At 57.9% G+C, this 21,541-nt stretch overlaps 6 protein-coding genes across 6 annotated transcripts; 2 read left to right on the top strand and 4 right to left on the bottom strand.

Annotated features, from left to right (window-relative positions):
* The first annotated feature begins 4,295 nt into the window (after window positions 1-4,295).
* SCHCODRAFT_02543273 (uncharacterized protein) lies at window positions 4,296-7,403 on the top strand. The gene is made up of 8 exons (XM_003031548.2): window positions 4,296-4,877; window positions 4,933-4,954; window positions 5,008-5,106; window positions 5,165-5,369; window positions 5,426-5,763; window positions 5,819-6,202; window positions 6,254-6,746; window positions 6,801-7,403. The coding sequence occupies exons 1-8, from the start codon at window positions 4,660-4,662 to the stop codon at window positions 7,103-7,105; spliced, it is 2,064 nt and encodes a 687-aa protein (XP_003031594.1). The 5' UTR covers window positions 4,296-4,659; the 3' UTR covers window positions 7,106-7,403.
* Window positions 7,404-10,128: 2,725 nt separating this feature from the next.
* SCHCODRAFT_02627341 (SPX-domain-containing protein) lies at window positions 10,129-13,732 on the bottom strand. The gene is made up of 13 exons (XM_003031977.2): window positions 13,652-13,732; window positions 13,533-13,598; window positions 13,386-13,478; window positions 13,327-13,335; window positions 12,925-13,266; window positions 12,668-12,871; window positions 12,398-12,616; window positions 12,104-12,338; window positions 11,821-12,022; window positions 11,706-11,772; window positions 11,544-11,655; window positions 10,785-11,491; window positions 10,129-10,726 (listed from the first exon to the last, which is right to left on the bottom strand). The coding sequence occupies exons 1-13, from the start codon at window positions 13,673-13,675 to the stop codon at window positions 10,439-10,441; spliced, it is 2,568 nt and encodes an 855-aa protein (XP_003032023.1). The 5' UTR covers window positions 13,676-13,732; the 3' UTR covers window positions 10,129-10,438.
* A 155-nt stretch (window positions 13,733-13,887) lies between these two features.
* SCHCODRAFT_02627336 (uncharacterized protein) lies at window positions 13,888-16,328 on the bottom strand. The gene is made up of 5 exons (XM_050345404.1): window positions 16,062-16,328; window positions 15,489-16,009; window positions 14,734-15,436; window positions 14,554-14,685; window positions 13,888-14,503 (listed from the first exon to the last, which is right to left on the bottom strand). The coding sequence occupies exons 1-5, from the start codon at window positions 16,299-16,301 to the stop codon at window positions 14,264-14,266; spliced, it is 1,836 nt and encodes a 611-aa protein (XP_050200230.1). The 5' UTR covers window positions 16,302-16,328; the 3' UTR covers window positions 13,888-14,263.
* A 270-nt stretch (window positions 16,329-16,598) lies between these two features.
* On the top strand, window positions 16,599-18,548 carry SCHCODRAFT_02627335 (Aldo/keto reductase). The gene is made up of 10 exons (XM_003031549.2): window positions 16,599-16,850; window positions 16,909-17,052; window positions 17,110-17,153; window positions 17,207-17,386; window positions 17,465-17,501; window positions 17,562-17,659; window positions 17,717-17,773; window positions 17,832-17,994; window positions 18,180-18,310; window positions 18,366-18,548. Exons 1-10 carry the CDS (start codon window positions 16,821-16,823, stop codon window positions 18,460-18,462), a joined length of 981 nt encoding a protein of 326 aa, XP_003031595.1. The 5' UTR covers window positions 16,599-16,820; the 3' UTR covers window positions 18,463-18,548.
* Window positions 18,549-19,218: 670 nt separating this feature from the next.
* Window positions 19,219-20,105, bottom strand: SCHCODRAFT_01038493 (uncharacterized protein; the record flags this gene model as incomplete). The annotated part of the gene is made up of 1 exon (XM_003031979.1): window positions 19,219-20,105. The coding sequence occupies one exon, from the start codon at window positions 20,100-20,102 to the stop codon at window positions 19,407-19,409; it is 696 nt and encodes a 231-aa protein (XP_003032025.1). The 3' UTR covers window positions 19,219-19,406.
* Window positions 20,106-20,810: 705 nt separating this feature from the next.
* SCHCODRAFT_02474796 (uncharacterized protein) lies at window positions 20,811-21,368 on the bottom strand (the record flags this gene model as incomplete). The annotated part of the gene is made up of 1 exon (XM_050342734.1): window positions 20,811-21,368. A coding segment is annotated over one exon (558 nt), but the record flags the coding sequence as incomplete, so codon positions are not given.
* Between the last annotated feature and the right edge of the window lie 173 nt (window positions 21,369-21,541).

Genomic DNA, 21,541 nt, shown 5'->3' with positions numbered 1-21,541 from the left:
GGCCAGCTGGCTACACAACCGACGGTCGGTGTATTCAGCGCAGGGGACGTCGAAGCGTCATCGGGAATTGGCGTCGGGCTTGGTCATCGTGGCCCGCGCCCCCCTCCTTGGTCAGCAGGAGGCTTTCCCGGTGCTGTCGGTCGCGCCACCAGGTTCGGCTGCGAACTGTCCATCACGACAACTAGTGCGTCTTTCTGTTCGTCACCCCTCCCGCTCCGTCGATGAAAAAACTCCAGGTCAAGCTAGTGCAGGGCGGCTTCGTCCAGGGAATAGGCATGCCCACAGAAGCGAACCCCGCGTCCGCAGGGGGTCGACATCATGAACGACCCGCAGAGGAAGGGTTTTACACGACTGAATGAATCCTCGACATGACGTGTCCTCAGGGCGAGTCAACTCCGAAGAGCCGTGCAGCGAGCAAGGCTTGAAGGGCTGCCCACAGACCGCAGAGCCTACTCAAAAGCCGCAGAGCCGCAAATGCGTCAGCGGACACGACCTCCGCGCGGCGCGGAGCGTAGGCGCCTTGATAGCAGGATTAGGCGCCCGTCCTTCTCAGACGTACCCACGCCTCTAGAGGGCGCGTCACAGTCGTCGGTGGCGGGCGATCCTCCGCGCTCCCGTACAACCGTGAGGGCCGTTTGCGGAGAATATCCGTGTAGGGATCGTCGTGCCCCTGGTGAGTGGTATCGTTCAACTGGATGTGTTTTCAGTGGCTGCATTGGGCTTTGCAACGCGTCGAGGACGCAAGACGGCGGTCGGCACCTTTTCGTACAGTATACGCGTGAGTAAGCGCGTGCTTTATCGTCCGACGGGCTCGACACGTTCAACAGCTGTCGACATGGGAGGATGCAGCGACCGCGAAAATCGCGCGAACGATTGAAGGTGTGTGGGTCCAATGAGGTTGAGCTTCTGCCGCAGTTCAATACACTTACCCTCCTCCGATTCCCAAGTCATCGTCGAGTCTCGAATACAGTCCAGCCTAGCTACGCGCTGCACGAGCATATGCATACGTCGCCTCGTATGTGCACGGTGCTTTTCTCGCCGTATGAGGTATTTCTCTTCCATTCATCATCACCCACCCTCCTTCGAAGCCTCTAAGGAGCACGCAATCACTACGTCCGCCGAGGGCAGCTCGGAGTTCGTCCCTCATCTACTCTATACCTGCCGATCTGGACTCGCGCCATTCCCAGGACGATGGGAAGATGGGGCATGGATAAGGAAACGTCGGACGTAGCCAGCACACATCGGACGCGCCCAGCGCCCGATGTATCATGATGCATCGGGCGACTGGGGAGTGCATAGGGCCGCGGGAAGGTGCATGGTCCAGGGGGAGCAGCTGTGTTTTGCTAGTACAGCGGCCAATTTCGCTGAGTCGAATGCCTGCGTCGCTGGATTCGACGCGTGTTGCGCTAGCCAAAAGCTGAAGAGGCTGTATTTTCGGAGGCGGTCGGTATCTCTGCCAGTGTTCGAGGGACCTGCGCCTCGCCAGCTCAACTAGCGAACTGCGGTAGACAGCTGTGTCGACGCTCGAGACCTTCGCCAGTACTCGCGACGCGTCCATCGCTTTCGGCTTGCCGCAAATCCCCCAAAGAAAAATAGCTTCCGGAAATGGTCATGAAGGCGGAGGTATTCCTCACGTGACATGTTCGACTTGATGGCATCTTCCATGTCACGGACTGTCACAGTCCTCCCGCCTCGAGGTATGCTTTCCTGCCTCGAGGCGCGCAAACCCCCTATCCCGGCATGTTAAGAGAGGTCCACAGCTAGGGAGAAGATCACAGCCGCAGGACTCACGGATGGTGTTGAGAAGACGAGCATAGGGTTCAGAAGAGGCCCTGGTAAACATTCATGGTCTCCGAGTATAGATCGCCGCCTCTTTGAGGACTGGCAGGAATCAGCGGCAGGGCTTCCATTCGGTGATGCTGGCGGCTTGGCAGGTATTTGATGTCTGCTAGCCGCAGGATCAGATAATCACGATGTCGGTGCCACGGACGCAAATCCTCTTCCGTCGCCACGCCCCCTTCCTTCGCCGCCTCGACTCCGGAGGCTTCCTTTGTCCGCGTCCGCAAAAGAGTCGATATGAGGGGCAGCTTGTTGGCGGCGGCCTTCTCGAGCTGATGCCTTTGAGGAGGGGGTGGAATCTTTTTTTTTTTCATATGCGACGCGACGCAGAGAAGAACTATTCTCGAGAGGAAAAACCGTACACGAACAACTCGCGAGGTCGAGGGGAAAATGAGAATAAGATCAGCTTCGCAAATTTGGGGACGGAGAGATACCACTCCCCTCGACACACGAGAAAGGCGAACATACGACCGTGGACAGCCGACTCGGAGGTGCAAACATCCGCAGGGAAAAGTCCCTGGACGTGCAAAACATCATTCGAAAGATCCGCGACGTCCTTCCTCTCCTCCGCGACCAATTTTCGCAGTTCTGGCGAACGGGGCCAATTAGAACGGCGCGGGAGGACGCGCGTCGTCGTGCACATGCGGGGCTGCGGGACGGGCCAATGAACGGACTGGAGCGGAGCAGGACTGGACGCCTCCGGAGGCGGAGGATGATTGTGGCGCAACGCTTTCCGCCTTCGACCGTGGCTCGTCCTCTACGCTGAATGGAAGGCGAGAGCGTCGAGCGTTGCGCAGCTGGCTAGTCCGACGAGAATGCCGACCAATGCAACGAAAGAGCGAGGACATCTCGCCTCGAGGAACAGCTGCCACGTATACTTTTGGTCCCGCGGCGTCGCCAGGAGCGTAATTGAGGGAACCCGTCATGGAACCATTCTCAAATTTCGTTTAGAGGCCGTGAGTGTTGCTGTCGATGGTGAGTCGACAAACAATCATCGACGAGGCGCGACGGCACCGCCGCTGCGTTATCGAAGAACATCGGACAGGTGAGGAGGAGAAGCATCGCCTCTTGCTTTCTTCACCCTCCGGTGAAAGGTCTCGAAGATGTATGTGTCCTGCTTGCCTGTAATATGCAGAAGATGTATTTCTGAGTCGCTTGATAATGTTCAAAAAAGTGAAACAAAATGAGAGAAAGCCGCCGGAAGGTACCCCATAAGACGGGCCTCGACCTCAGCGACGCTCTCCTCTCCTTGACGTGCAGGCACCTGAAGATGCGGAACATGATCGCAGCGTCCACTGGCGACGACTAACGACGGAAGATCAGCGGCGGCGAGAGGAGGAGAACCGACCGCAAAGGATGCACAAACCGACGGTTGTTGACTGTCGGCTGACCAAAATAGGGAACTTGAAGGTGGTACAAGGCGGCTGATGGACCTGAAGATGATGGTACGCTCGTGGTCACCATGTTTGAGGACAAGAAACGCCTAATACAGGGGCGTCAGGAGGAGGCAGTCTGGGGTACCCGTCCTTACGCCATATGGGCTCCTCATTGTTGGCTCCCGCGTCGTGCCCGCGGGTCTTCCAGTCGGCCTATCTGCTGCGACGTGTTGTCACAGCTCGCGGAGCATGTAGAAGAAAAGAAGCGGGCCGCGTGCGTGGGATCTGGGCAAGACATGGCGACCTGGACAATAGGCGCCCTGATAGGCGCCTGTCCAACGCCGACAACATCGCAGCTCGTGCATGCATCCCGGCTGCGGTTCCGGCACGTGCGTCGCGTGGGCGGGGGGTCGCCCGATCTGGCCAAAAATGGCACCCCCGATGCGGACGAGCCGGCTCGTGCGTGCGGCCTCCCACGCGACTCCAATAAATTTAGCATTCGCCTTCATTTACCCACGCCCTGAGTCCGAATCCGAGACGGGGCGCGGAAGGAGGTCGCCTCGAATGCTCTCGTTACCGCTGCTTCGCGCAACGTACACGGCTAGAGCCACCTCGCTAGCCGTCGGGGAGATCGTCCATCAGACGTGGAACAAGGCCCACGCAACTCTAACAAGAAAAATTTAAGGATTGTTGCGAACTTTGAGGTTTGGCGTCGGCCGTTGCCTTTCCATTTCCGCATTGCCGGCTCGCGAGCTTGCAGACATGAAGACCTTCGTGGCTGCAAGTGACCCACATGGGGGCCCGAGCAGATACGAACTCTTCGCTGTGCATTTCCGCGACTCGCGGGGGAAGCGTAGTCGCGAAAGCCTCCCTCACTCCGTCCAGCTGACCCCCTGGTGGGCTCGAATACAGCGCGAAGCAGGCCATCGCAACCACGCATTTAGTCGCCATGTGCCGCAGATCCCTCACGAAACAGGAAGCCGAGCGACCCCTGCCCCGAACGTGGGCCGATATGTTGGTGCCACCGGCGGGGAACTTCAACACGCGACAAATGAGATCCCGCCGGAACTGAGCATTTGGGTCCGGTCGATCTTTAAGGGCAACTTTCAGGCCCCAGTAACCTGTAGGTACTTCCAGCTGCCCTCAGGCTCTCTGCTTTCTCCTCCTCGTCCTCGACGAAGGCCCCTCACGAACCGGCGAAGACGTGATAAATCATCCCTGATACCTCCATTTGAGACCAATTTGCGACGCTTCTCCCAGGGCAATTCCATCAAATCGCCCGATCTCCTGGCTTCAATACAAGGGTCAATCAGTGATCTCGCACCAGAAAAAGCCCCGGTTGTCTTTTGATTTTCGGTGTTATACATCACTTTCGACCCACCTGCTATATCAGAGCGGACCTCCTGCCCAACTTGTCTTCCGCCTTCACCACATTGACGCGTCCATGGCTTTCGCCGACTTCACTCACAGCGGGAGCGCTTCCCCATCCTCCATTCATAGCCACTCCCCGAACCTGTCCCCATCATCAGACTCCCGGTCCTTATCACCGGCACCACGAACAAACGACGAGCGACGCCAGACGCCAGCGTCAAAGGGAGCTCGCGGCGGCGCGCGACGCGCCATCGATCGGCCGCGTGGGACAGCAGGCACGGGAGGCTGCTGGTGCGTCGCCCCCACATCGTCCTTCCTTCATTTGACTGACAAAGCAACCTTTCAGGACATGTCGCCTGCGCAGGAAGGTCAGCGCCATATCCACCATACTTCCTCCCACCCCAACTCACCCATCGTGCAGAAATGCGACGAGGAGCCCGAAGACGGCCAGTGTAAAACGTGCAAGCGCCTCGGGATCGAATGCTTAGGCTGGGGCTCAAAGCGACCGGATTGGATGCGGGTGCGTGCCTCGCCTGCAGAGCGACTAGAAGAGCTTCTTTGACACCGTACCTTGACAGGATAAGCAAGCTGTCGAGGAGTACAAGGCAAACATCAAAGCCCAACTTACCCGTGCCGGCCTCATTCGTGGCCAGCCGCGCGGCCCCCGCCCCGACGGCGACGACCGCCCCTCGCGCACCAGCCGCCATCGCCTGTCGAACACATCTGGCCACTCCCCCTCCTCCTCCGCCACCTCCGAGGAGTTCGGCCTCCCGAACATGCCAGGTGACCCGCACGCCCTCCTTGCACGCCTTCGCGCGCTGACGTTCTCTCCGGCCCAGGCGCTAGCCACTTCGCATTCAGCGACCCGACCGTGAACGTGCTTGACGTCAACTCCCTCGACCTCGGCACGTCCTTCTTTAGCGCGTACGACACGAACCCGGTCGGCGCGATGGGGCCCAACCTGCCCACGAGCATGGCGGACTTCGATTTCCCCCCGGTAGCTGATGACGTGGGCTTCAACTTCGACGTCCATGCGCCCTCGCCCGTGCAACAATCGATACCCCTCTACTCCGGGCAGAGCGCCCTCCAGGAGGAGCACGTTCTGTATTACTTCCAGCACGTCCGCACGATGAAGTACTTCTTCTCGAGCGACACGGCCGCAAGCATTACCTATTCAGTAAGTCTATTAGCACGTCGTCGACATTCAGCAGGACTAACACACCATCGTGTAGTTAATCATGCAAGATCCGCAAAGCGCGGTGACCCACGCCGTCTGCGCACTCGCGAGCCTGCATTATACCCAGATGCGCGTCGCCCAAGGGCTTGAAGCGCCGGACCCCAATGCCGTGCACACAAATACACGATTCTTCCAGGAGGAGTGCCACTTCCAGCTTGCGAGCGCGAAGCAGATGCGCGGCCACAACGAGAGCGATGCGATCGCCGCCCTTCACTTAGTCAGCTACGCGCAGATGTCCGGCGGCGCTGTCGACTGGCAGCCCCTCCTCGTCATCGCGTGCGACTGGCTGCAGCAGACGGGCCTTCCCAAAGACGAAAACCCGAAGCTCCAATACCGCGACATGTCACCGGCGGCGAAATTGGCAGTCCGGGCGACATTGGTGAGTTCCCTTGTCTTCTCGATCATGACCACGACGCTGATGCGCTTCTAGTTGATGGACGTCTTCTCGAGCATGTCGCTCGGTCGTGCGCCGAGGTTCATGCCCTTGTTCCAGCGCTTGACATCGAAGACGTCTGCGCCAGGCTACTGGGCCGGACAGGTGCAGGGTGCCGAGGCAGATGGGCGGAGTGCCGGGCTTGGATGCGATGGCCTTAACGGCTGTCCAGACGACGCGGTGTACGGCTTGGGCGAGGTGTCGGCGCTAGCGCAGTGGAAAGCGACGGAGCAAGCCAGGGGGTCGCTGAGCTTGCGCGAGTTGATGAGAAAGGGCGACGACATTGAGCGGAGGTTGCACTCGCACTTTTCCGACGCGCCGTCGCCGGAAGACACGCTCCAGGATGCTCAGCTCGCGCAGTTGATGGCCCACACGCCGGTCGCCTCGATACCCACATTCCCCGACGACGATACGCGGCGGTTGATAGCTAACATCTTCCGCGAGTCGACCTTGCTGTACTTGCACACCGTGTTGAGCGGGTCACATCCTGGTGAGTCCTGCTGGCACTCCCCGTCGAATCTGCTCGCTGATCAGCGTCCTCCAGCCGTGAACGAGATAGTATCCACCGTAAACAGGATGATACAGCTCTTGCATCAGTTGCCGGCGTCCTTATACGACCGTCTCCTGATATTCCCCATCTTCTTGACGGGGTGCTTGTGTGCGGACGCCGCCCAGCGCAACTTCTTGAAGACGCGACTGCAGGCCCAAAGCGAAGCATCCGGCCTTGTTGATATGGCGGGCATCGTCGTCATGATGGAGACCGTCTGGCACGAGCGCGACATCAACAAGCGGCCGATCGACTGGCAGCAGGTCGTGCGCGACAGCCGACTGAAGGTGCTCCTCCTATGAACACTGGCATGAACCTATAATTCCCCCGGGTATTTATCGTCACTTCCGGTTATGAACTCCAGCTTTTTGGCACATACCTATACACATCGCCATAGTACCGTTCCGTTCCCCTCCCCCTTTCGCTTTCTTCTTCTCGCTATTCGTCTTCATGCTCGCCTAACCCATGTATCGATATTCATGCATATACTGTAGCGTCATCTAGCTAAAGACGACCTTTAACTATGGATCAGCTCACTATCGGAATGCAAACGTTTCTAGCACGCACCTCTGAAGTTTGCACCGTTGTCCGATATTCCCCTTCATGATTTGGGCGCTTCCGCCGCGGGAGGGCAGGTCTTGAAGGACATGAGACTTGAGCACATACGCCCGTTGAAGGGATGGCGCCGGGATGGAAGATGGGGAACGTGCAGCGTCAATTCCCGACCGGATCGGGATATAGCTTTCGGGTCGGATTCAGCGTCGGGGACGGCGTCTGCGACCACCAAAGGCTTGCAGATGGTCGAGAGGGAGGAAGGGGGACATGGTGGTAGAGAGCAAGAGGGAAGCGGGCGCTGTGAGCGCTGTCACCGGCCGCCGAGGTTGATGACCATCGAGAGTGGGCGCCTGCCGCCCAGCGCTGGCCATCACCCGAGAAAGCACGTGACTTTCGCACGGTTGAATTTCGTGACTTTTCGCCGTCTGTACCTTGCCTTCTGCCACCACTGTGCGTCTCTTGACCTCTTCTGCAGACCAGCGCATGTCCTTCCGGACATCTCAAGCTTGAACAGATAATATTCTGCTGAGTTATCTCCGCACCTACGCGGTACAATGCGGCGACAGAATTCAAGCTCCTTTTCCCGGTTATTGCGCGGCACAGGCGTGCCGGCGTGCATCTGACCTCTCCCGCTATGGGCGCTGCCCGCGGGCGCTCGCCGCGAGCTCTCTTCTACCTCCTCAGAGCTCAGGAGCTTACCGAGGTGCTATCTGTATCACACAGAAATGGGAACATGAGCGCTGACTCGGCGCCACTGTATGGGCAGTCCTCCGCGGCGCTGGACCGAGGTGGGTACAAGCCCACTTTATAAGAACTTGCTCTGGCGCTCGTCGCAACTCTTTTCTTCCCTCCCTCGCATCTCTCGCCCCAGCAATGGTCTACCAAAATCTTCTTCTGCGGGTTACTCTCTTGACGGATCCTACGATGGAATCCCACCAGGGGACTCAGTCCTTAATCTGCGAAGGTACTTCATACTTGCTGATTGCTTTCCCTCTGTGTCGTCCCTCTGTCTCTGGGGGGCCGAGGCGCTTCAAACCTCTGATTTGTGCTATGACCTCGCTCAACATGACTGCCGTCACGCGCGCGAGCTCTCCAACTACGGCATTGTCTAAAAGGACCCCTCGCTCACGATGCCTCAAGACTGGACCCGCCTTTCAGCTTGGGCCTCTCAGACTATTGGCTACCGCGGTGACTCACGCTTGCTCAAACATGCCACCCTCTTCACGTTGCCCTCGCGTGGCTAACCGCAGCGTCATCCACCTCTGTCAATCGACGGAAGACGTCCCGCAACCTGAGCATCGGCAACCCAACCGGGAAGGACCCAACGGTGCTCCTCCGTCGTCTTCGCCGCCATCAGCACGTCCATTACGACGGCTGCGCGAGGACATCACCGACCTCTTCGCGTTGATATCGCCGGCTCGGTGCTGCTTGCTCATCGCAAGGGGCCGAGTCGGTGGTCATCGTCAGAAAGGACCCTGGCGCGGAGCTCTGGAGGACACCCTGGACGTGGAACAGGTCGACGGAAGATGGCGACCACGAGCCCGAGGCTGAAGCAACCTCGGTGCTTATGACTCACACGCGCGAACCCCTCACATGTTTTTTCTGGATTCTGCGACCGCTTGCTTTGTTCTCAGCGACGAGAAGGACGTACGAGACCCCTTTCTGGCTGTCGCTTACGCTCGCTGCCCCAAGGAGCAATGTCCACGATGGTCTCTGAACCTGGCCCCTTAGACTGGACGGCCTGCAGATATCGACCTCTCCGCGTGCATCGACCTCTTGACCTCACGCCTTGTCAGCTTGCGTGAACTTCGGACTTGGGCTCAGGACTATCTACGCCACTCGCTCGGCTCCGACGTGCATGACGTTCGGATGTTCATTTCGCGGCGACGCTGCCATACGCGTATATCTCCTGGACCCCCTCGCCCGATGGCATACAGTCCCTCAAACTCGCTTGACTCGAGTCGATCATCTGCAACTGAGCTGGGATCGTATACGACTGAACTGGGATCGTCTGCAACTGAACTGAACGATCTGGCTCTCCGTGATGGTTCCATACCCCTCATGATGTCCCCTTACCCCTCTCGATGTCTCCATACTGCTCTTGATGTCCTCTTACTCCTATCAGGGGAAGGGGGAGAGGTAGCAGTAGCCCGTGTTTCCTCCACATTATCGTTAGGGAGCTGGATCTGCGAGGATGGCTCTACGAGGTACAGCGAGGTGCTTGAATAGGCTCCAATATTGTCGAATAGGCCATTTTTGACCGTACGATTTACCCATCGGTTCTCACTGATTCTCTGCGCCTACTCTCTCGCAATCTAGTCGAAGGATAACGACAACAGCTCCCTGCCAACATCGACCTGAGCCCTCACCGCACGCAAAGTCGCCAAACATCCGGGTTCTTTGCTATTGTGGCGCATCCCCTCAGCACGGCGGCATCAATCCCGACGAAGCCTACGTGCCACAGAACAATACCCGGGACTTGCCCTCGCTTCGCGCAAGGTGGGGTCTAGCTTCACGTAGCGCGGGGCTTCACGGAGTGACTTGACCCCAGGCTCAGGTCAAGTGGGAGGTTGTTTTACGACGTTAGACGCTAGCGGATCTGATTGTTGGCCTTCCATCGATGCCTATCCATGAAATACATGAAGGACGGTGATTCATTGATTCATTGCGCGTCGTGCTGCCACCTGCGCCCCCTGCAGAGTTAGTCACTCGCGAGAAGCCTATCCAGCATCTGCTGCGTTTTGAGGATTGCTTGCGCAAAAGTGGATGGTGAGGGGAAGAGATGGGAAAGGTGTATTATGCAGAGTCTAACAGGATTTGGTATGACTTGGGCCAAGCCTCCATAGGTCATCGCAGGCTCACCGAACGTCGAACCGGTCTGCTTTCTGCATACGTATAACGTTGCTTGCTGAGGTAGACAGTCACGAAAAAGTTCATCAGGTGAATGAGTGTCCGTGGAGGCACGCGCTAGCGCGAACCCCAGCAATTCGGTGAATCAAAATCGCCAGCTTGACCATACGCTTACAGATCATCGCAGTCATCTCCTTGCAGCCATCCTCCACCATATTCCACCATCTCTCTCACTCCATCATCTCCGCCACCCTCAACCCAATATTGGTCCCCAGCGCGCCCAACAGAACGACACAAAGCACCGTCGGCCCATACGGATCGTAGTACATTCCTTCCGCCCGCCGCTCTCGTATCCTCAGCGCACGGAACACAAAAATTCCCGCGGAGTACGCGATCGCGAGCAGCGCGGCGAGGGTGAAGACCCCTGCGCTGATAAGCCCGCGCCGGTCGTCCGGGGGTATGAAGTTCAGCAGGGTGGTGGCGATAGTGCCGATGACGACCGCGGTGTTCATCCATTTCTGAAGAGGGAGGGATGGTGTTAGGCGAGGAGACGTAGGAAATGGGAAAGAGACGTACCAAGAACGTCCGCTCCGCTGCGAAGTAGACCTTGGGCTCAATACGAACGGGCACCGCGATCCTCTTGCCATCTGGCGCGTGCCACCTGCGCTCGAGCAGTCGCTCGTCATCCGCAGAGGGGCCTCTGCCATTTGGCGGTGCGCCCTGATCGTGCGCATGCCCATTGCCATGTCCGTTCATTCGCTCGTGCTCGCTGAGGCGATCCCGCAGCGTCTCGTCGAACGCCGCGGACGGTGCCAATGGGTCGATCGACAACGCCCGCGAACGGCCAGTCTCGTTGGTGAGGCGGCGACCGCGCAGCAACGGCCTTGCCTCATCAGCGTCCTCGTCGTCAACGGCGTGGTCGGGGTCATGGTGGTCTTGAACATCGTCACGCTGCTTCGCGTTCTCCTCACGGCGCTCCTTAGCCCGCTGCTCCTTCAGCATGCGCTCGCGATACGCGATGGCTTCCTCCAGGTCCTTTCCACTGAGACCTGTACGCTTGTCCTCGTCCTTCGCGGGCTGAAGGTCACGTTCATCATCCTCTTCGCCCTCGCTGACGGGCTCGTGATAGGTTTCGCCGGGAGGACTACGATCGGCGGAACCGCCGGAAGAGCCTTGTGAGGATCCGCCTTTCGACGCGGTAAGCGGCGAAGCGGACGATGAGCCATGAGGACGCTCGATGACGCTGAGGTAGCCGGTGTCGGGCTTCAAAATGTCGGTGTCCACTGGAGACGAAAGATCAGTCAGGATGTCACTGAGGAAGTTTATCAACCGTACTTTGAGGCAGCCAGAATGGTACGAGGTCGACGCGATGAGGCAGAAGGGTCGCGCAGCCGTGGATAAATTTGCTGAACTTGGGCACAGCTTCGACTAGATGACTTTGCACAAGCTGCATGTGCGGTCAGCATACCGCTGGAATCTGTCAAGCAAACAACTTACATCCGTTACCCACTTGGGTGGTTCCTGCCCGAACTGCGTCTGCAGCTTAACCTCAAGTACACCATACCTGTAAACACCGGTCAGCAAACAATCAGAAGCAAGTTCGTCAACGCACTTGAAGATCTCCTTGTCATCCGGTTCCACCTGCGGAAAGGGGAAGTCGATGCCAATGTCCGTGCGTCTCCAATTGTCGCCACTGCGAATCTTGCCGTCCCAGTTGTCCTCCCGAACCATGGTGAGTTCAGTGTCGAGTGATATGCGCACCCGCGCGTCGCCGGGCAACTGGAAGGCGGTACGGTTGTAGAAGGTGCGCATCACTGGATAGAAGAAGGGTTAGCGAAACTCTCTGTCACCCACCAAAAGTGTCTACGGCTGAGAGGACCCTGGCGCGCACTCACCTGGTTGCAACTTCCTCGTCAACACCGCATACTGCACCTCATTCGCCAGCTGAATCATCGAATCCACCTCCTGCTGTGTCTTCTTCCCCTTCTTGACCAACTCCTGGAAGTCCTTGTCGACCGTGTACTCGCCACGGAGGAAGGGGTTGACTTGGTGCTCCTTGAGAGGGAAGCGAGCCTTGACGGACTTCTCGCCGGTCCAGTCTTCGCGATGAGTCTTGCGCTCGACGAAGATCTATGGGGAGGAGGTGAGTGGGTATAGGACAATCTGACGTGCTCGAGAGTTAAACTTACCGTCCGGTTGTCAACATCGCCATACCAGCGCAGGCGGATGGCTTCAGCGCCCTCGGTCTTCTCGAGACGACCAAGGTAGAGCTCAAGGTCTTCATTGTCGAAGTAGATAGATGTGATAGCTGCGTCCTTCGGCTCGAACTCCTTTTCGGCGTTGAAGACAAGAACGGGGAGGTTGCGGAGGATGGCGAGCTTGAGGGGGACGAGGTTGTCTGGGTGGACCTGAAGTAGACAGTTCAGCACAGTACAGAACAAGAAGATAGCATTACCCACCCAGTACTTCGTCGTTTGCCTCACGAACGCGCTCTGCGACCCACCCGCACTCGAATCGCCCTGCACCGGATGACCCCGAGTTCGCACAAGATCGTACAGCTTCGACAACTTGACGATCAACGCATCCCAGTTGTACTTGTAGAACGGGCGCTTATCCAGGTACTGCTGGATGAACGCCGCCTTCAGCTGCCACCCCGTTTGTTTCTGCAACACTTCCCGTCAGCCCCGCGTCACGGCCATAAAGCGGGTCACCGCACGTCATGCTTCTTCAGGATCTTCATGAACCCAGTGACGTTCAGCTTCGTGTACAGCGCCAGGTCGTGCACGTCGGCGACGAGCGTCGCGACCTCCTCCTCGAGCTCGTGGAAGCGGTCCTCGAGGGAGCCGTAGGACTGGTCGTCGTCGTCGGACTCGCCCTCGATGTCGTCCTCGTCGTCCGAGCCGTCGTCGAGGGAGTATGGGGGGTGCTCGGCGGGCTGTTCTTGGGACTCGACGTCGCGGTGGGTGGGGGAGGGGGATCTGGAGCCAGACGCCTCCTCTGCGACAAGCCTGTTGACCTGCTTCTGCGCGTCGCGGATCCGGCGCGCCAGCTCCGAAGTCTGCCAGGGGCGATGCACTTAGGTCGCAAGCTCTGCACCATATCAGGAGACCTCCCGCACCTTGTCTTTCTGCGAGAACGTATCAGTATGAACCTGAGAACGACAGGATGATCACGCACCTGGAACTCATAGATCTTGTCCAGTTCCTTCTCCAGCAGGTTCGTAAAGTCCTGCTCATCTTCCGCCGTCCAGCTATGATTCGTCGTTCCGTCCTACGTATGCTTCTCAGCCACCATCACCCACACACAACACACCGCAAAACACACCTTCAACCTGCGCTTCAAGAGCGTATAGTCCAGATAGAACGGCCGCCATTCGCTGTACATGTCATTCTGCGCGCCGGGTTAGCGAGTTTCTGGCTGCCGTAACCGACATCGCGACTCACGCTAATCTTTCTCCCAAACTTCATGTTGGCGACACTGGAATGGGGAGGACGGACGTCCGTGGGGGTGGTATGCGAAGAAGGTCCATCTAAGTGCGCCCCCGATCAATTCAATAAATGACGAACGTGCGCACGTTTGTGGGGGGCACGTGAAAGTTGAACTTCTATCTCTCCCTTCTATCCTTCCCTTCCATGAATCCATCCAGAAAGCTCTGGTTCTTGAAGGAGGAGGTCAGGTAGAAACACCATGCCAGCACGAATTTCTATTCACGAAAGCAAGGGTACTCGTACAGCGCAGGGGAGATTCAAGTGGTCAGGTAGATAGTCAGGGTACAGAGGGGGTACGAGCAAGAAAAGGATCATGGCAGCGTCCGAGTCGTAAGTCTATATGTAGTTATGTACTTACAGCAGTGATGGTGGAAGAGGGGTGAGCATGTTCTGAGGGCATGCGAGCGGCATAGAGGACATGAATATGATGATAATGAGCACCAGGTCCATGGCCCATGCACATAACGGCGAAACGTCCGCCGTCAGCTCAAGGTCGACAGCCAGCTCAAGGCCCACAGTCAGCTCAGCGGCCCTGATACCTCCTAGCAAACATTCAGTAATCAGCACTCAAGTCATGCGAATGGGCTCGGTTTTCTTCGGCGTTGGCAGGATGGGCATGCCCCGCTTGGATGGAGACGACTGTTGTTGAGCGACGTACTGGTTCTTGCATAGTGCCGCGGGCGGCAGGCCGACGAGCCGCGAGACCGTCCATGGCAGCTCGTAGCCGGCGCGCATGGCGTGGGCGACGTAGCGCGCGATCTCGAGGTGGAGGGACGGGTAGTATGTCGTGGAGGCCTTGCGGGCGATCTAAGGGACAGGAAGTTAGAGAGATGAGGGGGCAGCGTGCAGGTATTTACCAAAAGGATGCGCTCCAAGCCGGAGTCGAAGAGGTCCTGGTGGAATCTCCATGCGGATAGCTCGTCCTCCTTTGGTGCGTTCAGGTCCGCCGCGCACTTGGCGAGCGTGTTCAGGAAGCGCAGATGTGTTGTCTGTGCACAATCAGCCACCGACCTCTCCAACCACTCAACCCCACTCACAAAGTACCCAATCGCCTCAAACTCCACACCCCCCGTCATGCCCCCCGGCGCCCTCGGCTTCTCTACCTTGCTCTCATCCGTCTCCGCCAGCACCCAAATCACATTCCCCCCGTGGCAGAACACCCAAAAGTAGTCCCTGCACACATCGCTCAGCTCCTGCAGGTACGTCTTGTATATCCTCGGCTTGTGGATGCTCTCGATGAACTCGTGCGGCGAGACCGGCGTCGCGGGGCACTCCGCGGGCGGCGGCGCGGGCGTCAGCAGCATCCCGCGCACGAGCGAGAACACGCTCTTGTGCGGCGCGGGGAGGATGATGAGCGCGCTCGGCTGCGGGGAGGTCGTCGACGCGGTCTCCCAGGCCTCGCGCCGCGGCGGGCGCGAGCGGCCGGTGGAGGGGAGCGAGGAGGGCGGGTAGAGGTCGAAGAGGAGGAGGAGGAGCTCGATGATGAGCTGCCGAGAGGGGACGTCGCCGGGCCGCTTGTCGCTGTAGATGAGCGCGACGAGCTTGACGTAGGGGTTGGGGCAGGAGCTGCGGAGGGCGAAGCAGCCGATGGCGGAGGTGGAGAGGGCTTTGAAGCAGCGGAGGAGTTCGTATAGGATTTGGTCGTCGTGTTGCTCTTCGCGCCACTCGACCTCAAGGATCTCGTTTAGGCGGAGCATGAGCGCGTTGTAGCCACCGATCTTGAGGAACTCTTGCGTCCACCTGTCGCACGACGTAAGCGTAGGCTCACACAATGAACGCGTTTGCCACTCACCCAGCAGACTCATTCCTCAACATCAACCGCAGCTTCTTCACGCTCTCGATGTCCAACTCCGTGCTCGAGGAGCCGAGAAGTATGCTCAAGAACCGGTTCGGGCTCTGAGTCTTTGCCACGCCCGCCGCCTTGTCCTTGTTCACCTTCCCCGCCGTCGTCAGGTCCACCGTCGACGCGCTCGCGCTCGCCAGGTTGATCTGGCTCTTCGAAAAGATGCGCGACGTGTCGAACGACTTCCCGCGCGAGTGCGTGTTTCGGTTCGGGCTCGCGTTCATGTGCATGTACGGCGCGCTCGGCGGGGTGAAGATGTCCTGCAGATCGCTGCTGCCCGGCCGCGCGGGCGAGCTGATGGACTCGATGCTATGCGCGCGGCGGAGGCTCGCGCCTCGTGGCGGCGTGTGCGGGGGCTCGGGGCGCGGGCGGATCGCGAGAGTGTGCGAAGACTTAACCATGGCGGCCTTGACGGTGGCATCCATGCCCGCGAGCTTGGGGCGGAGGGTGGGCGGGATCTGGAGGTCATCCTGCGCGGGCGTCAGCAACGTGCCCCGACGCTCCACCGGTTTTGCGACGCACCATGAGCTTGTCAAAGTCTTCGCCTACTGCCTCGTCGGCAGGGTTCGCAGGAGCCGGGGCAGATGGCTGCCCCTTCCCCTTGAGCATGTCCTGCTTCTTGCCCTTCGTGTTTGCCTTGCGGTGTTGCGCCGGGTGGTTTTCCTTGCCGTTCACGTCGCCCAGCGGCGGCGTGACCATGGTGAACTCGTCTGTCGAGACGACTCTTTTGTGGGGAAGTATGCCTTTGAACATGCCGGACATGATGATGAGGCTACAGCGACGGTCAAGTGCAAGAGCAATGCAACATGAACGCGCCCAGATGTCATGCACTTCTCACGTGACCCTGTCGCAAGGGGCATTCTCCCACGCCACGCGTTCAAGTTCATCTTGTTCTTGCCGCCCATGCGCGTTATGGTTGAGCTAGAAATGTATGCAGGTATGCGTCCGCCAGAATGCAGATGAATGTACACTGCTGGTGGTAAGAGGAAAGTCGAGTTGTTACAGCACAACAGGCCCGCGACTCGGACGCGGCAAGCGGCAGTTGACTCATGACGTACACGCAAGTCTCTCACTTTATCTGCGCCATCGCCCATATTTCGCTCGTTTCCTGTGCTCTCTGACCCACGTCCGACGTATCCATGACCCTCAAATTTTGACTCTTGGAGTTCACGCCTGCAGGTATAAAAGGCGCGAGCTGTCTGGCGATGTCTCCAGACTCAGACAGCCCCTCTCTGCCCCCTTCTTTTTGTCCCATCACCTCCTCGATATAGCCAGTCAATTATGCCTGCCAGTCGCATTCCGCTCATCTACGTGCGTATATTCGCAGGATTTTGACTGTTTACAACGTGCTAATATTGTTTGCCGCCAGGGGACCAGCCGTAGCATAGGTCTGCCAGGCTTTGGTGTCATACCTGACCTCGACAGCGCCCAGAAAGTTATTGACCTCTTTGCGGGTCATGGGTATACGCGCTATGATACTGCTAGACGCTATTCTGGAGGGACCGCTGAAGAGGTACGCTCACCACCTTCCTCCGTATCACTCCCAAGTTTCACCTTACATTCCTCCTAGGCGCTCTCGAAGCTCGACCTCCACGGCGGTCTCGTGGATACGAAGTATGTGCATTCTGACTTATCATACTGCCTTTGGACTGACAAAAATATGCTAGGTGCTTCCCCGCCCAGCCCGGTGACCACTCACCCGAGAAGCTGCGCGAGGCAGTCGAAACCTCCGCGCGCACCCTCGCGCCACACAAGATCAACGTGTTCTACCTCCACTCGCCGGACAGGTCCGTTAAGTTCGAAGACACCTGCCGCGCGATCAATGAGTTGCATAAGGAGGGATACTTGTGCGTTCTTTCTCTCTTCTCTCCGGGGCCCCCCATATAATACCTCAAGAGCATATGTGTTCCTAACAAATCCCACAGCACGGAATTCGGCCTGAGCAACTTCTACTCGTGGGAGGTACGCATGTCTGCGAGTGTTTAATCCGAAAGAGTCTAAGCCTGACGTTGGACGACATAGGTCTCCGAGATCTACACCATCTGCAAACTGAACGGCTGGCTTGTGCCCACCGTCTACCAGGGCGTATATAACGTCATCGAGAGGACGATCGAGCCTGAGTGAGCTCGCGTTTCCTGTGATTTTCCATTGCCTTCATGACGACGCTTCCTCTATAGGCTCCTCCCGTGCTTGCGCGCCCATGGCATGAGAATTCATGTCTACAGCCCGCTTGCGTGAGTTTTACCTTGTCTTCCGGTCAGGAGATTCATCTGACCACCATCAACACTCCAGCGGCGGCCTCCTCACCGGCAAGTTCCACTCCGTCGATCAGATGCGCGGCGAGGACGCCAAGGGCTCCCGCTGGGACTCCAGCTCGGGCAACCCCTTCGTGGCCAAGCTGCAGGAGCGATATGCTCCCTTGGTCCCAATTTTTGCGGAGTTGCAGGGCGTGCTGGTGCGTGGATCTTCCGTCGTCGAGTTCATCACTTTGTTGTGCGGTATTTTCTCCTTTGTCGGGGTTATTCTGCCTTCATTGAGTCAAATTTCCGCTGTCGCGACCATGGCGTCGTACATCATTTTGTTATCCGTCAAACGCCAGCATCCATATCTGTCGTCAGAGGGAGCTGACATATACTACAGGAAAAGCATAACATAACCCTCACCGAGGCGGCGCTGCGGTGGTTGCAGCACCATAGCCAGTTGACGCCGGAGGACAGGGTCATCATCGGTGCGAGCAAGCTGATTCAGCTTGAGCAGTCGATGGGCGCGAGGTATGTTGCGTTTGAGCTACCCTTTACTCTTAAAGTGCTCAAAATATCTTCGCAGCGAGAAGGGCCCTCTACCAGACGAAGTTGTCAAGCTTTTGGAAGACGCGCATAAGAGCGTCGATAGTCGGGTGGCGCATTACGCGGCATGGGCGTGATGGAACGGTGGTGCAGTAAAAGAGACGTTTATATCTACATCTACAATATAAAGGAGCAACAGCTGGGGCCGGCCCCCATCAACCCAGCACGTGGCGACAAGCGGCGCGCACATAAGTTGTGTCCGCCCGTCATGCCAGCCTGCTAGCGACGCCTGTACGCCTCCGTACAGCTCAATACAGCGTCGCTCATACATCGTCTGCCTACGAGTAAGGCCGATACGTAGCCAACAAGCCGTTGCGCGCAACGCAGGTTTGAAGCATGAGGATAACGGCCTTCCGACTTGACGGCGCTGAGCGAGACGAAGGCGCTGACCTTACGACTTCCATGCTCTACTGGCGAGAATGATTACTTGGCGCACCACGGAGGCAAGCCTACAAAGCGGAACTGCCCCACAGTCGAAGATGCGTCCGCTGTCGCGCTGCCATTGACCCTAACGCGTACATCGGCCATTCCGCGCGATGAAAGTATGTGAGGCTCATCCACCATGGTAACTCAGCTAGCAGTAAGGCAGATTGCATTGACCTCTTCTTACTGCCTCGGACGACATATGAGCACGAAGGTGACGGTAAGGTAATCATCTTGGAGTCCCTGAGTTGCAAAATCGAGGCTGTCGTACTGGCCACTGGACGCCGCGTCCTCAAAGTAAGGCCACTTTGGCAGAGTACATTGACGAGAAGAAAGGCCGGTTGTTCGTATGATTCGTGTACGAAAAGGTGTGACAGCAAAGCTAACGGCAAGGAATATTGACGGACGGCCTGCAGATGAGGCTACGTGCGTGCAGTCCAGACTAGTAACCAGTGAGGCCGAGATAAACCATGACCGTGGATAGAGGCATATTCAAGGAGAGTCTGCGAGTAAGCTTTGGCTACTGCGATCAGTAAGGCTGTTATAGTCTATGGACCCGTGGCGAAGACACGGGCTCTCCCGCTTGTGTAAGCATAAGTCAATCGTAACAGTCGTCGATGGTGTCAATCCACAGCCATTCCCAGTCAATAATAAAGTGCCCTTCATCCCGAACATCAATCCATTCCGTCGGCATGTCCACCACAGCCCTCCCGATCTTCAACCCCTGCCTCATCCAGTTCTTCAAACGCTCTTTGGTCCACCCGCACCAGACGAATTGGTGGCTCGCTTGGCAGGCGAAGCGGAATATCTCCAGATTATCCACTAGACCATCCGTGTCCTGACGAGCGGTCACTCGCGAGTCGATAGCCACGGCGAGCGCGTCTCCCTCCGCGAGACTGGGGTCGGGCGACCAGTCCGTGACGAGTGTGAGGTAGCGCAGGCAGGGGAGAAGCGTCGTGCGCGGTCTCCAGGGATTGACGATGAGTGCCAGGAGGGCCTCCGCGGAGAGCCGGACGTCGGAGGGCATGCAGAGCGTGAGCTTCTGGAGCGACGGGACGGTGAGAAAGAGCTCAACCATGTCCTCGTCCGTCTCCTGCGTCTGGAGGAACATGTAGAGCTCGACGAGCGCGCACTCGGAGCGGCGAAGGAAAGACACGATGGTAGGGATAACGGTGGTAGGTCGTAAGCCGCGCGGCGCCTCGTCAGAGGCGAATCCGATGCGCAAGCGCTCGAGCTCTGGTGCGCGGAGCAAGTCAAGGATCTCGCCCGGATAGTCCTGCAAGGAGGCGATCATGGGACCATCGCCCTCCCGATGACCGGCCACATATCCATATTGGCAGAATAGGCTGAGCTGCGATAGCCGCGCCAGGCAGATGGGCTTCTTGACGCGATACCCCGGCCAAGGTGCGGATTTGTATCTGATTGGGCCTCCGAGCCATTCATCTTCTTGAGAATGATCGTCTGAATATTCGACATAGTCGATCTTGGCGCCAGCGGGGGGTGGACCGTACGAGACAAATCTGAGTAGCGTCGCGGTCGTGAGCGATGGAAGGGATAGTAAAGCTGCGAGACAGCTGCGCGGGTTATCGTATTGGCATCGAAAATCATCGATTTGGTGCCATGGAAGAGCAAGTCTTGGGAGTATGGCGTCGAGAATATGAATTGCTTTCTTCCACAATTTCAGCCGATGTAGCTGGGGCGCATGCGCAAACAGTCTACAGCGCGCGATCGCCATCCCGAGTGTGCCTTGATTGAAAAACCCATCATAGAAATTGCTAGGATCTGTGAATTCCATCGAAAGCGTCTCTAGATGCTGCAGCCGCCCCTGCGCGGGATGGAGTGCAACAAACATGCTGGCGAAACGCATCAACGAGCGCTGGGAGGCTCTGGTTCCCCAATCGCACATGATCAGCTCTGAGCAACGCTGGGAATAGGAGGCGAGAAGAGAGTCGGAAACCTCGACTTGTGGATCTGTCTTCTCCAGAGCTGGGACACCTGGGACAATAGCAGGGCGATGGGGACCGTGGGCCATCGGAAGCACGAAGAAGCCCCCGGTGAAAAGGTCCATATAATGTCGTAGGCATGTCCAGACCATAGGGCCATCAACTGTTGGTAGACTGCTCATCGTACTATGCCATATGACAAGGGATGAGATGGACATAATCAGGGTCATGAAGTACGAGGAAAGGCATGATCTGCAGACCCCGCGCCACCGGGAGCATACGCGCAGTAGCACGCAAGGTCCGTGGTCAACGCGCTGCATGAACCATTGTAGCCTGTCACTCGTCGAGGCAGTCCTGAAGCGGTCCTGCAGAACGTAAAAATGGAACGCGATCGAGAGAACCTCGACCGGGAGCTCGTGGATCGGCGAGAGTATCCTTCCGCGTCTGAGGGGATCGATGCGCGAGATGGGGGTGCGGCGAGCAGCTGATGAGTCGGCGCCGGGCTGGAGCGCATGCAGCTGCTCTTCAGCGGTCTGCAGAAGTTGACGGGAGAGGTCTCCACCGCTCAGATTCTGCAGCGCATCCTCCGCTCGACGAGGTGGGGAGAGGGAGCCCATAAGCGCGATGTAGTGAGTGATGAAGGGGCTTTCAAGGTAGACTCGTCGGAAAGCAGTGGAATTAGACTCGACGCTGCAGGCAACCCCTGGTTAGGCGCTGAAGGGGGTCGAACATAGAGCATACCTGTCCCCAAAATGCCCTCACTTCTCGGTCCTATCCACATCGGGCCTCG

This window comes from Schizophyllum commune (genome assembly GCF_000143185.2).
Source record: "Schizophyllum commune H4-8 unplaced genomic scaffold SCHCOscaffold_6, whole genome shotgun sequence".
NCBI lineage: Eukaryota > Fungi > Basidiomycota > Agaricomycetes > Agaricales > Schizophyllaceae > Schizophyllum > Schizophyllum commune.
Note: the sequence above shows the minus strand (reverse complement) of the source record. Positions and strands in the feature narration are given on the sequence as shown.

What these genes read in the sequence shown, in the direction of transcription:
- SCHCODRAFT_02543273 (XM_003031548.2), top strand. Translation starts at nt 4,660, where the DNA reads ATGGCTTTCGCCGACTTCACTCACAGCGGGAGCGCTTCCCCATCCTCC. An exon ending in AGCGACCGGATTGGATGCGG is followed by an intron (nt 5,107 to 5,164) that starts GTGCGTGCCTCG and finishes GTACCTTGACAG; the next exon opens with GATAAGCAAGCTGTCGAGGA. An exon ending in TGGCAGTCCGGGCGACATTG is followed by an intron (nt 6,203 to 6,253) that starts GTGAGTTCCCTT and finishes ATGCGCTTCTAG; the next exon opens with TTGATGGACGTCTTCTCGAG.
- SCHCODRAFT_02627341 (XM_003031977.2), bottom strand. Translation starts at nt 13,675, where the DNA reads ATGAAGTTTGGGAGAAAGATTAGC. An exon ending in GACGAGGAAGTTGCAACCAG is followed by an intron (nt 12,023 to 12,103) that starts GTGAGTGCGCGC and finishes TCTTCTATCCAG; the next exon opens with TGATGCGCACCTTCTACAAC. An exon ending in GATGACAAGGAGATCTTCAA is followed by an intron (nt 11,773 to 11,820) that starts GTGCGTTGACGA and finishes CGGTGTTTACAG; the next exon opens with GTATGGTGTACTTGAGGTTA.
- SCHCODRAFT_02627336 (XM_050345404.1), bottom strand. Translation starts at nt 16,301, where the DNA reads ATGTCCGGCATGTTCAAAGGCATACTTCCCCACAAAAGAGTCGTCTCG. An exon ending in AAGACTTTGACAAGCTCATG is followed by an intron (nt 16,010 to 16,061) that starts GTGCGTCGCAAA and finishes ACGCCCGCGCAG; the next exon opens with GATGACCTCCAGATCCCGCC. An exon ending in TTGAGGCGATTGGGTACTTT is followed by an intron (nt 14,686 to 14,733) that starts GTGAGTGGGGTT and finishes GATTGTGCACAG; the next exon opens with ACAACACATCTGCGCTTCCT.
- SCHCODRAFT_02627335 (XM_003031549.2), top strand. Translation starts at nt 16,821, where the DNA reads ATGCCTGCCAGTCGCATTCCGCTCATCTAC. An exon ending in GGCGGTCTCGTGGATACGAA is followed by an intron (nt 17,154 to 17,206) that starts GTATGTGCATTC and finishes AAAATATGCTAG; the next exon opens with GTGCTTCCCCGCCCAGCCCG. An exon ending in TTGCATAAGGAGGGATACTT is followed by an intron (nt 17,387 to 17,464) that starts GTGCGTTCTTTC and finishes CAAATCCCACAG; the next exon opens with CACGGAATTCGGCCTGAGCA.